At 37.3% G+C, this 13,684-nt stretch overlaps 1 protein-coding gene across 2 annotated transcripts in view; it reads left to right on the plus strand.

The window, feature by feature from the left end:
* The first annotated feature begins 1,355 nt into the window (after positions 1–1,355).
* Positions 1,356–13,684, plus strand: part of LOC127682346 (arylacetamide deacetylase-like 2) — a 30,913-nt gene continuing 18,584 nt past the window's right edge. The window contains exons 1-2 of one of the 2 annotated variants that reach the window (XM_052178717.1): positions 1,356–1,478; positions 8,056–8,070. In XM_052178717.1, the coding sequence (XP_052034677.1) occupies positions 1,356–1,478; positions 8,056–8,070 (138 nt within the window). Of the gene's footprint in view, positions 1,494–8,055; positions 8,071–13,684 lie in introns of both variants that reach the window. The other variant, XM_052178716.1, reaches the window with a different exon arrangement.

Genomic DNA, 13,684 nt, shown 5'->3' on the forward strand with positions numbered 1-13,684 from the left:
ACACACATGAAATCAGTGCACATCACTCAGGCTTTGTTGCCTTTGACATTTATCTTTTTCTCTGATACTGTTGAGATAAATGTTATTGGCATGTCCCATGCCCTCATGTTTATGCTTTTACTAAAACCTTTTAGGAAATAAAGTGTGATGTCAGAAGCCAGACAGGCAAAAGCTTTTTAATGTTTTCTTTCTTACTGATTATAATTCTGTTTTTGAAAATTTGAGGGTAAACAGAGCTAATCTGAAGGGATGGGAGTGAAGATAAGGTCCATTGAATTCCATGTGAGTTCTGTGCACTTCAGTCATAAGTTCTATGCACTTCAGAGGTGAGTTCTAGGCACTGCATAGGAAGAACATGCAAAAGTACCCTAATATTTTAAATAGTGAGCTGATGCTTCCAGGATGCACATGCGGAATTGTTCCCTTCAACTTGTATGCAGTCTCCTTTACCTTCCTTCCTCCATCCATGATCCATACCCTTTAAGTTCCCCAAATTGGAGAATGACTTTTTACCCTGATGTCCCAGTGTTCAGATGGATATCACAGCAGGGTTGTGTGAAGATTGCAACCTGAGAGGATTAAGAGTGTCAGGAAAGGCTTCTGCCCCGCAGGCTAATGAGGAAGGAGAGAGAGCCCTCACCTGAGGTAGGTATTCTATGGGAGAGCTGATAGAGCAGGGTTAAGAGAAAGAATTTTCACAAAAAATTTTTAAAATTTTTTGTCTAATCTGAATATATATATAACAAGATGCAACAAGTATTTGTTTAACCAAACCATAGTTTTTTCCCTAGTTGTACAAGTATCTAAACGAATCTACAAGCTTTATGTTTAATATGTAGTGAGCTATGTACAAATCTAAATATCAGATGAATTTGTTTCTAAGTTGGACAAGAATAGCAATCTCATTTTATTGAGTGTTTCTAAATGACCTGTGATGTGGGCGTTAGACTTGATGATCAAATATTACCTCACATTTAATCTTGCCTTCATCCTGTTGCCAATACTCTTGGCAAATGGTAATAGAACAAAGGGATTTCTTGGTCCTTTTCATGTGCTCTAATTAGGTCCCTTAATGCTTCTGCTCTTCTGGTGTTCTGTAGTAAGATAGGAACTCACTGCTTTCATAAGATATTGCCACAGCTAAATACTTTATCAGATATTTTGTAGTAAATTCTGTTCTACAAAGCAGTGCAGTTGTATAATCAGTTTCAACAGTGACTTGTTCTTAGAACTCAAATGCAAGTCACTAGTGCTAATACCATTATTGTAACTCACACAGTTTACCTACCTTTGTCTTACTGTCAGTATATGCGATGCCATTCACACTCACAGCACGCAGCTTCTCAGGAGAAAGCATGGGGTACAAAGCTCTGTGCTTTGGATTCTCTTGTATTTTATTTGCTTATTGTCTTTATTCTCCCATTCCAGAGAATATTGAAGAACCCTGGAAAGTGAGATATGTGGATACGCTTATAAAAGTTGTTTCACGTATGGTAATGTATTTTAAATGGGGAATTGGGGTGCCAAGTTTTGAGTATATTTGAAACTTCTTTTAATTCAAAGTGTTTGAAAGCAATTTCAGATTTTATTTTCTTTGTTCTTTTGTTGTTGGTTGGTTGATCTTTTTTTTTTGTCCTGTCTTTTGTTTTTGTTTTGTTATTTTGTTGTTGGTTGGTTGTGGGGGCTTTTGTTTTCATTTTTGTTTTGCTTTTCATTGTTAATTTTTTTGTTTCTTTGTTTCCTTGTTTTGGCTTTGGTTTTTCAAGACAGGGTTTCAAGACAGGGTAGCCCTGTCTGTCCTGAAACTTATTTATAGACTAGGCTGGCCTCCAACTCAGAGTTCTGTCTCCTGAGTATTTGGATCAAAGGCATGTGCCACTATCACCTGGCTTTCTTTGTGATATGTAAACCAGATATTCTAGACATTTTTTTTAAAAAACTTGCTAACATTCTTAACTGGTTTTCTATAAACAGGGGGACATACATCATTTGCTATAATACTAAACATAGTTACCATATATCAACATTAGAATAAAAAATTAGTATCTCTAAATATTTGGAAATTAAGAAGATTGGATGTGTTTGTTGCTTCCAACAATGCAATAGTCTAATACAGTCTTTGAAAACTTACTGGTTTATATCAATTACATTTAAATTTTTTTCCTGATTTTATTTTATTTTTTATTCGATATATTCTTTAATTACATTTCAAATGATTTCCCCTTTCCTGGCTCCCCACTCCCCAAAAATTGTATAAGCCCTCTTCCCTCCCCCTGTTCCCCCATTCACCCCTTCCCACTTTCCTGTTCTGGTATTGCCCTACACTGCTGCACTGAGCCTTTCCAGAACCAGGAACCACTCCTTCCTTGTTCTTGGTCATCATTTGATATGCGGAATATGTCTTGGGTATTCCAAGTTTCTAGGCTAATATCCGCTTATTAGTGAGTGCATAGCATGAGTGATCTTTTGAGACTGGGTTACCTCACTTAGGATGATATTCTCCAGCTCCATCCATTTGTCTAAGAATTTCATGAATTAATTGTTTCTAATGGCTGAATAGTACTCCATTGTGTATATATACATTTTTTGTATCCATTCCTCTTTTGAGGGACATATTGGTTTTTCTAGCTTCTGGCTATTATAAATAGGGCTGCTATGAACATAGTGGAGCATGTATCCTTATTACATACTGGGGAATCACATGCTTTGGGTATATGCCCAGGAGTGGTATAGCAAAGTCTTCCGGAAGTGTCGTGCCCAGTTTTCTGAGGAGCCGCCAGACCAATTTCCTGAGTTTAATCTTAGCCATTCTGACTGGTGTGAGGTGAAATCTCAGGATTGTTTTGATTTACATTTCCCTAATGACTAATGATGTTGAACATTTTTTTATTGAGCATCTTCTTCATTTACATTGCCAATGGTAAAACCTTTCCCAATTTCTCCTCCCAAAAGCCCCCCTCCCCAACGATTCCCTCCTCCTCCCTCCACCCTGCCTCCATGTATATGCAACTCTACCCAACACAGTCCCACCTCCCCCCCAACCTCCCTAAGAATTTCAACACATGCTCCACTATGTTCATAGCTGCTATGTATTCCTTTTACCTGTTTTTGCTGCCTGATTGCTCTGGCTAGGATTTCAAGTACTATATTGAATAGATAGGGAGAAAGTGGGCAGCCTTGTCTTGTCCCAGATTTTAGTGGGATTGCCTCAAGTTTCTCTCCATTTAGTTTGATGTTGGCTACCGGTTTGTAGCATATTGCTTTCACTATGTTTAGGTATGGGCCTTGTATTCCCAATCTCTGCAAGACTTTTATCATGAAGGGATGCTGAATTTTGTCAAAAGCCTTTTCAGCATCTATTGAAATGACCATGTGGTTTTTTTCCTTTAGTTTGTTTTTGTGGTGAATTACATTGATGGATTTCTGTATGTTGAACCATCCCTGCATCCCTGGGATGAAGCCTACCTGATCGTGGTCAATTATAGTTCTGATGCATTCTTGGATTCAGTTGGCCAGGATTTTGTTCAGTATTTTTGCATCAATGTTCATGAGGGAGATTGGTCTGAAGTTCTCCTTCCTTGTTTGGTCTTTGTTTGGTTTAGGTATAAGTGTGATTGTGGCTTGATAGAATGAGTTGGTTAGTGTTCCTTGAGTTTCTATTTCATAGAAAAGTTTGAAGAATATCAGTATTAACTCTTCTTTGAAGATCTGATAGAATTCCCCGCTAAACCCATCTGGTCCTGGGCTTTTTTGTGAAGGGAGACTATTAATGACGGCTTCTATTTCCTCATGGCTTATGGGAATATTTAGATGGTTTATCTGATACTGTTTTAACATTGGCACCTGGTATGTATCTAGAAAGTTGTCCATTTTATCCAGGTTTTCCAACTTTGTTGAGTATAAACTCTTGTTGTAGGATCTGATGATTTTTTGTATTTCCACAGTTTCTGTTGTTATGTCTCCCTTTTCATTCCTGATTTTATTAATTTGGATACTGTCTCTGTGCCTCCTGGTTAGTCTGGCTAAGGGTTTATCTATCTTGTTGATTTTTTCAAAGAACCAGCTCCTTGTTTTCTTGATTCTTTGTATAGCTCTTTTTGTTTCTGCTTGGTTGATTTTGGATCTAAGTCTGATTATTTCCTGCCATCTACTCCTCTGGGGTTACTGGCTTCCTTTTGTTCTAGGGCCTTCAAGTGCACTGTCAAGCTGTTGGTGTAAGTTCTCTCCATTCTCTATTTGGAGGCACACAGAGCTGTGTGTTTTCCTCTTAACACTGCTTTCATTGTGTCCCATAAATTTTGGTATGATGTGTCTTCATTTTCATTGAATTCTAAAAAGTATTTAATCTCTTTCTTTATTTCTTCCTTGACCAAGCTATCATTGAGAAGAGCATTGTTCAAAGACCATGTGTATGTGTCTTTTCCATTGCTTTTATTTGAGCTTAAGACCAGCCTTAGGCCGTGGTGATCTGATAAGATACATGGAATAATTTTAATATTTTTATATCTGTTGAGGCCAATTATGTGGTCAATTTTGGAGAAGGTATCATGAGGTACTGTGAAGAAGGTATATTTTCTTGCTTTAGGGTGGAATGTTCTATAAATATCTGTTAGATCCAGTTGGTCCATAACTTCAGTTAGTTTCACTGTATCTCTGTTTAGTTTTTTGTTCCATGACTTGTCCATTTTTGACCGTGGGGTATTGAAGTCTCCCACTATTATTGTGTGGGGTGCAATGTGTGCTTTGAGCTTTAGTAAAGTTTCTTTTATGAATGTGAGTTCCCTTATGTTAGGAGCATAGATGTTCAGAATTGAGAGTCCCTCTTGGTAGACTTTCCTTTGACCAGAATGAAGTGTCCCTCTTTATCTTTTTTGGCAATTTTTGATTGAAAGTTGATTTTATATGATATAAGAATGACCACTCCAGCTTGTTTCTTGGGACCATTGCTTGGAAAATTGTTTTCCATCCTTTAACTCTTAAATAGTGCCTGTCTTTGTCACTGAGGTGGGTTTCTTGTATGCAGCAAAACGTTGGGTCCTGTTTACGTATCCAGTCCATTAGTCTATTTCTCTTTATAGGGGAGTTGAGACCATTGATATTAAGAGATATTAAGGAAAAGTGATTGTTGCTTACTGTTATCTTCTTAGTTAAAGTTGACATTCTGGTTGTGTAGCTATCTTCTATTGGGTTTGATGAAAGATTACCTTATTGGTTTTTCTACAGTGTGGTTTGCTGTCTTGTGTTGGTATTTTCCACCCATTATCCTTTACAGAGCTGGATTTGTGGAAAGATACAGTGTAAATTTGCTTTTGTCGTGGAATGTCTTGTTTTCACCATCTATGGTAATTGAAAGTTTTCCTGAGTATAGTAGTCTGGGCTGACATTTATGTTCTCTTAGAGTCTGTATCATATCTGCCCAGGCTCTTCTGGCTTTCATAGTCTCTGGTGAGAAGTCTGGTATAATTCTGATAGGTCTGCCTTTATATGTTACTTGACCTTTCTCTTTCACTGCCTTCAATATTCTTTCTTTGTTTAGTGCATTTGGTGTTTTGATTATTATGTGACAGGAGGAGTTTCTGCTCTGGTCCAATCTGTTTGGAGTTCTGTAGGCTTCTTGTATGTTCATGGGCATCTCTTTCTTTAGGTTAGGGAAGTTTTCTTCTATAATTTTGTTGAAGATATTTATTGGGCCTTTAAGATGTAAATACTTGCTTTCTTCTATTCCTATAATCCTTAGGTTTGGTGTTTTCATTGTGTCCTGGAGTTCTTGGATGTTTTGGGTTACAAGCTTTTTGCATTTTGCATTTTCTTTGACAGTTGAGTCAATGATTTCTATAGAATCTTCAGCATCCGAGATTCTTTCTTCTATCTCTTGTATTCTGTTGTTGATGCTTGCATCTATGACTCCTGAATTCTTCCGGAGGTTTTCTATTTTCAGAGATGTCTCACTTCGTGATTTCTTTTTTTGACTCTATTTCCAGATTAGATCCTGGATATTTTTGTTCAGCTCCTTCACTTGTTTGTTTGTTTTTTCCTGAAATTCTTTAAGGAATTTTTGTGTTACATCTTTAAAGGCTTCTACCTGTTGATCCATGTTCTCCTGTGTTTCTTTTAGGGATTTTTGTGTTACCTCTTTATGAGTTTCTGCATGTTGACCCATGTTCTCCCATAATTCCTTATGGGATTTGTGTATTGCCTCTTTAAGGGCTTCAACCTGTTGACCCAGATTCTCTCGTATTTCTTTAAGAGCTTTTTGTGTTTCCTCTTTAAGGCCTTCTACCTTTTGATCAATATTCTCATGTCTTTTCTTTAAGGGATTTTTGTGCTTCTGCCTGTTGACCCATGTTCTCTTGTATTTCTTTAAGGGATTTATTTATGTCCTTCTTGAAGTCCTCCATCAGCGATATGAGATGTTATTTCAAATCTGGTTCCTGCTTTTCTGATGTTTTGGGGTATACAGGATTTGCTGTTGTGGGAGAGGTGGGATCTGATGGTGCCGTGTTGCCTTGGTTTCTGGTGGTAATAATCTTGCATTTGCCTTTGGCCATCTCGTTATTTCTGGTGTTAGTTGGTCTTGCTGACACTATCTTCTCTATCCTGCGGGTCTGTGTTTCTGTGCTCCTAGGATTATCTTTCTTTCCAATGCCCCTGCTCCTGTTGGTTCTCTAGGGGGCCTCAGGAAGCAGTGTCCTCTCCGTGCCAGATGTGGTGCAGGGCTCCCACATCCAATACCCTGCTCCTGTCAGTACTCTAGAGAGCCTCAGGAAGTGATGTCCTCTCTGTACCAGATGTGGAGCAGGTCTCCCATTCCCGAAGGCAAGGGGTGGCAACAGGGGAGGAAAGAGGGGTAGCAGGGGCAGAAGGGGATAGACGAACTAATACCCTGCTCCTGTAGGCTCTCTAGAGGGCCTCAGGAAGCAGTGTCCTCTCCTTGCCAGATGTGGTGCAGGGCTCCCACATCCAATGGCAAGGGAAGGTGATGGGGGAGGAGCATGTTTAAATTTTTGATGTATTTAATTATTTTTTGTTCCTGTGATTTTGTGTTTTAAACTACTTCTCAAGATTTCTCCTCAAAGAATCTATGTATATTCTTTGTATTACTTTACTGAGGCTTCCAAATAAATTTTGATTAGAGTATATTTGTCAATATTAACTATGTGAATAATTTTCCTTAGGATGACAATGATGATGATGATGATAACATCATTCTAAGTTAGTACAACTAATATATTTACACTTAGATGAAATATGTATTAACGACATGCAGAAGAGATAGTGGCATTTATTTTGTTTCCTCAAATCACTTTACTACATTTATTTGTGGACGATACTTGGCTCTTCTATTTGGGTTTTTAATAGCCTGTTGTAATATCCCATCTTCAGAATCTTTTGGAAAGCTGTACTGTGTTCTCATGAGCAGAACAGATTTATGTTATTTTATTTTCTTATTCCTTATATTTCAAAGTTAAATAATGGCACATGTAGATGCATAAATGATTTTACTTAAATATGCATATGTATGGACAAACTCAGTTATTTAAATATTCATAGTGGTTGACAAATTTCCACTTGCAGTACAATTGATAGTTGTTATTATCACTGCATTACAGCAGCTCTTATCATTCCCAGAAGAAGTTAATTTTGAAATATATTTCATGAAATAAAAATTTGAAGATTTGATAAACTAGTGTGGAAAATTGAGTATTTGATGATAATTCAGTCAAATTATACACAGTATAAGATAGTCAAAAGCAAATAAACTTAAACCCACTTATACTTTAAATAGTCTATTTAATTTCTCTTGTTTCTTTTTTCTCAAGATTAAAATGAATTCTACATTGTATCAATGACATTAGGAGAATAGAAAGGTGTATGTTACCAAAACTCACTCAATAATTTCTAAGTGGCATCAGGTATGGTCAGGATGGTATGGCCATAGTTTCAATGTCTAGAGTCTTACTCAATAACATATGGAGAGGACCAACATTAATCCCATGATTAGAGCTAAGATAAATATGGAAGTTAACTGTATAATGACATCTTTATTTAATTAAGACTATATCATTAACTGTATCACTGAAAATATTTTATATGTAAGGATTGAGCTCAAATTTATTGTGCTACTACTGTACTTTGTCTTAATTTAATTTTCATAAAACATGTAAATTCTTCAATTTCACTTTGAAAAAGTGTCTGTTACTCCAATTTTATACATGAATATAAGAAGTCAGTTTATTAAATTAGTTGATAATTTGAGTTTAGTCTTTTTTAAAGTATTTTATATTCGCATACATTAAAAGCCAATCATATTTTAATTGAAAATGTATAAACTATATTCTGATCATGGATCCCCTCCCTCATCTCATCCCAGACACTATTCGTCTCTCAGCTCATTCCTCTCATTCTATTGAAAACAGGAAAACCAAAGCGAAGCAAAATGCCAAAGAAACAGAAAAGCACAAGACACACACACACACACACACACCACTATAAAACACAAAATTGAAAAGCCATAAATTACAAGGAAAAGACCAGTAAGTTTATTTTTAAATGCCAAAAAAAATCAGTATTAGTCAAGAAGCTACAAAGCACTATACATTTCATTTTGTGTTGGCCGTATGCAGCTAAACATGGGGCCTATCCTTAAGTGTGGTTTATATACCCAGTGAGACGCCATTGGAGATAACTAAATTTTGCATTGCAAGTGTTGATTGGTTGGAGATAGATTCTTGCTTAACTATAGGGGCTTATGTTCACTTCTCCCTCTAAGAACTGGGACCCCATTTGGCTTGAACGTGGGCAGGCGTTGTTTGTGCTGCCTTAGTCTCTATGAGTTCCTGTGTATGTCAGTCCTGTTGTGTGTGTGTTGTGTATTGTGTGTTTCCTTGGTCTCACCACTTTCCTCTGGCTCTTAGAATCTTTCCACCTCCTCTTTCACATAGCCTGAGAGGAGGGATTTGATGAGGATATCCCATTCAGGAGTATTTTAAAGTCTCTCACTTTCTACTCATTGTCCAATTGTGGGTCTCTCTTTATTGTTCCCATATATCACAGGAGAAAGCTTCTCTGGTGATGGCTGATCAAGACACTGATCTATATGTATAAAAGAATTGTATTAGGAGTCATTTATTATATTTTAGCAATACAATAGTGTTCAGTTTTCCCCTAAGCATATGACCTATCCAATCTCAGGATTTTAGCCACCCGACCAAAGTCAGGCATGGCTTCTGTCTCATAGAGTGGGCCTTAAATCCAATCAGTCATTGGTTTCTCCCTCAATCTTTGTACAACTATTGCACAAGGGTATAATTCAGACACGTTCCCATGGTAAATCACAGGGTTTGTGGCTGGATTGTTCTTTATCTTTCTCACCCAGTAGTGTGCAGAGTACCTTCCAGTACCATAGACAATGGTCAGTAAGGGAGAAGGCTCTAGGAACCTCTCAGCTTCTCTGTGTTGAATAAGATATGTAGATCTTATCTTCTTACCATCCGTTTGTGGCACGCAACCATTAGTCTTAATAATAACTTGAATTATTGAAAGATTTTTCTTGGGCCCATTTGACTGTTTAATTATATGGCAACCCATTTCTGGCACTAGAATTTTCATTTGCTTATAAAAGATATCTAGTTTGGGCATTGTCTACTCTGCTCTTTGGCAACTCCATCTAGAATTTTTTCACATAAATGTAACTTTAAGAAGCTTCTACAATATTAGCTTTCCATGTGACCCTAAAATGGCCCTTAGTATTGGATGTTTCTCCTACTAGTGTCACTTAACTCATTTTCCCCTTCCTTGCCATTTAATCCTCCTATTCCAATCTCTCCACTTTTGCTCCATAACAGTGAAATCTATTGCCTCTCCCTTGAGATGCCCACTACTTTTACATAGTGCCTTACTCTATGCCTAATCTCTATGATTATATAGGTTTTGTGTGCCTATTGAAAGCTTAAAAGTTAAAATCTACATATGAGAGAATACGTACACTATTTGGATTATCTCACTGGGTATGATCATTTTTCTAGCTTCATCAATTTACCTGAAAATTTTATGATTTCCACTTTATAACTAAATGGTGTTATATGTATAAAATCACACAGTTTTCCTTATCTATTCATCTGCTGATTAACTTCTGGACTGTTTTCCAATTTCTGGTTGTTATAAAGAGATAATTAGTAAAATGAACTGACCAAGTGGCTCTGTAGAAGGATGTCAAGTCCTTCAGGTATATGCCAAGAGTGATATAGCTGGATCTTGAGGCAGATAGATCTTGTGCTTCCTGAGGAACCACCACACTGATATCCAGAGTGATATTCATGTTCAAACTGTCCTGATGAATCTCCTTCTTTCCCCATATCCTCAATATGACAGCATGAGCTATCATTTGTTTATTGACTTTAGCCATTCTGACTGGTGGAAGATGAACTCTCAAAGTAGTGTTGATATTCATTTCCTTGAGGACTTAGCATAGGAACATGTCTCTAGGTGTTTCTTCTCAGCCATTTGGGTTTCATTTTTTGAGAACTCTCATTTTAGTTCTATACCCCATTTTTAAGTTGGTTATTTTCTTAATGTCCAGATGTTTTTGTTATTCATATAGTTTTGATATTAGTCTTCTGTTGGATGCATATTTGGTAAGGATCTTTATTCAGTCTGTATCCTACTATTCTGTCCAAATGATATTGTCCTTTGCTATATAGAACCCTTTCAGTTTCATGTGGTCCCATTTATTAATTGTTGTTCTTAGTGCCTGTGCTAATGGTGTCTCACTCAGAATGATTCTTCTTGTACCTATAAGATCAAAATGGTTCTGCACTTTTTCTTCTATCAGATTCAGGGTATCTGGCATTATACAGTGATCCTTGATCCATTTGCATTTGAGTGTTATGCAGAGTGAAATACATGAATTTATTTGCATTCTTCTACATGCAATAAAATATTTTGACGACCACTGAATGTTGAAGATGTTATCTTTCTTCCAGTATGTATTTCTGTCTTCTTTGTCAGAAATCAGATGTCTATAGATATGCAGATTTATGTCTGGGCCTTCAATTTGATTCCATTGATCTGTGCATCTGTTTTTATGCCAATACCGTGCTGATTTTATTACTATAGTTCTGTAGTACATTTTGAGACTAGAAGTGGTGATAGATCCATCAGTCCTTTTTTTTTATTTAGAATTGTTTTAGCTATCATGTCTATTTTGTGTTTTCATATGAAGCTGAAAATTATTATTGCAATTTCTCCAAAGTACTGTGTTTGAATTTTGATGTGCATTACAGTGAATCTGTATATTGCTTTTGGTGAGTTTGTCATTTTAACCGCATTAATCCCTTTGATCCAAGAGCAGGGGAGATTTTTTCCATTTTCTTATATCTTATTCAATATTTTTCTCCACTGTCTTAAAGATTTTATCATACAAGTTTCTTTAGCTTGGGTAGAGTTACTCCAAGATATTTTAATCATTTGAGGCTATTGTGAAAGTTATTATTTCCCTAGTTTCTTTCTTCAAACTGCCATTTTTATATAGGAAGACTATAGATTTTTGTGAATGTTTTGTATCCTCTTACTTTGATGAAACTGTTTATCTACTGTAAATGTTCTCTGGTGGTAGGGTTTTCATGTGTGTGTGTGTGTGTGTGTGTGTGTGTGTATGTGTATGTGTGTGTGTGTGTGTGTGTGTGTGTGTGTGTGTGTGTGTATAAATTTTAAGAAGTTTCTACTGCACTGATTTCTGCATCACATACCAAATGCCTGCCCATTCCGATTGTCTCTTGGAAATCTCTACCTCACCTAATCCCCCTCTTTTCATTGCCACCTGCCCTTAATCCACCTGCAAAGTCTATTCTATTTCCCCTTTCCAGGGGACTCATGTGTCCTCCCTCAAGCTCTTCTTGTTGCTTAGCCTCACTGGTTCTCTGGGTTGCTTATCCTTTGTTTAAGAGCTAATAACCATTTATAATTTGTTCATGCCATGTTTGTCTGTCTGGGTCTGGGTTAGCTCATTCAGAATGATTTTCTCAAATTCAATCCATTCGTCTGCAGTTTTCCTAATGCCATTGTTTCTAACGACTGAATTATACAACTCAGTTGTATAAATGTACCACTTTTTTCTTTTTTACAAATCCCTTTACAAAAAGTATCTTTTTTATTATGATATTCTGCAATAGTTTGACATACTTAAAAAAAAAGATAAAAAGGTATTACGAACTTTGAAGTTTTCTCACATTGTTCATTAAAGATGTTAGTTACTTCTACAATGGAAACACTCTCCAATCTATTAAGAGTTTAATGTACAGATGCACCATTTATGATATTATATCCCAACAACCCCATTAAAATTGAAAGCATTTTAAGTTAAAAGAGCATTTACACACTTAACCTATAGAAATAACACCCTGGCTTCACAAGACTGTGCATTTGAGAGTATCTGCAGTTGGCTGTACTGAGTAATGAGCAGATTGGGAACTGCAGAAACTGTAGTTTGATGTTTGCTTTCTGCTGAATACCAGCAGAAACGCTATCCTGTCCCCCCTCCCCCTGCTCACTAAGCTACCCACTCTTGCTTCCCTGTCCTGGCAATCTCCTACACTGGGGCAACAGCCTTCACAGGACCAAAGGCCTCATACTCATTGATGAATATGGCCTACAAGTCCATCTTCTGCTACATATAAAACTGGAGCCATGGGTCCCTCCATTTGTACTCTGGTTGGTGGTTTAGTCCCTGGAAGCTCGTGGTGTACTGACTGGTTCATATTGTTGCTCCTCCTATGGAGCTGCAAACCCCTTCACATCCTTGAGTCCTTTCTCTAGCTCCTCCATTGGGGACCCTGTGCTCAGTCCAATGATTGGCTGGGAGCATCCATCTCTGCATTTGTCAGGCAATAGCAAGACCTCTCAGGAGACAGGTATATCAGGCTCCTGTGAGCAAGCACTTCTTGTCATTCACAATAATATCTGGATTTGGTAACTGCAAATAGGATGGATCTCTAGGTGGGGCCCTCTCTGGATGGCCTTTCCTTCAGCCTCTACTCCACACATTGTCTCTGTATCTCCTCCCATGGATATTTTGTTCCCCCTTCTAAGAAGAACTAAAGCATCCACACTTTGGTATTCCTTCTTCTTGAGCTTCATGTGGTCTGTGAATTATATATTGGGTATTCCAAGCTTCTGGGCTAATATCCACTTATCAGTGAGTACATGCTATATGTGTTCTTTTGTGATTGGGTTACCTCACTAAGGATGATATTTTCTAACTCCATCCATTTGCCTAAGAATTTCATGAAGTCATTGTTTTTAATAGCTGAGTAGTACTCCATTGTCTGAATGTACCACATTTTCCATATCCATTCCTCCATTGAAGGACGGCTGGTTTCTTTCCAGCTTCTGGCTATTATAAATAAGCTGCTATGACCATAGTGAAGCATGTGTCCTTATTACATATTGGAGCATCTTCTGGGTATGTAGAAGGAGTGGTATATCTGGGTCTTCAGGTAGAACTATGTCCAATTTTCTTAGGAACCACCAAACTGATTTCCAGAGTGCAATCTTGCAATATCACCAGCAATGGAGGAGAGTTACTCTTTCTCCACATCCTTGCCAGCATCTGCTGTCACCTGAGTTATTGATCTTAGCCATTCTGACTGATGTGAGGTAGAATCTCAAGGTTGTTTTAGTTTGCATT

This window comes from Apodemus sylvaticus, chromosome 4, assembly GCF_947179515.1.
Source record: "Apodemus sylvaticus chromosome 4, mApoSyl1.1, whole genome shotgun sequence".
Classification (NCBI taxonomy): Eukaryota; Metazoa; Chordata; class Mammalia; order Rodentia; family Muridae; genus Apodemus; species Apodemus sylvaticus.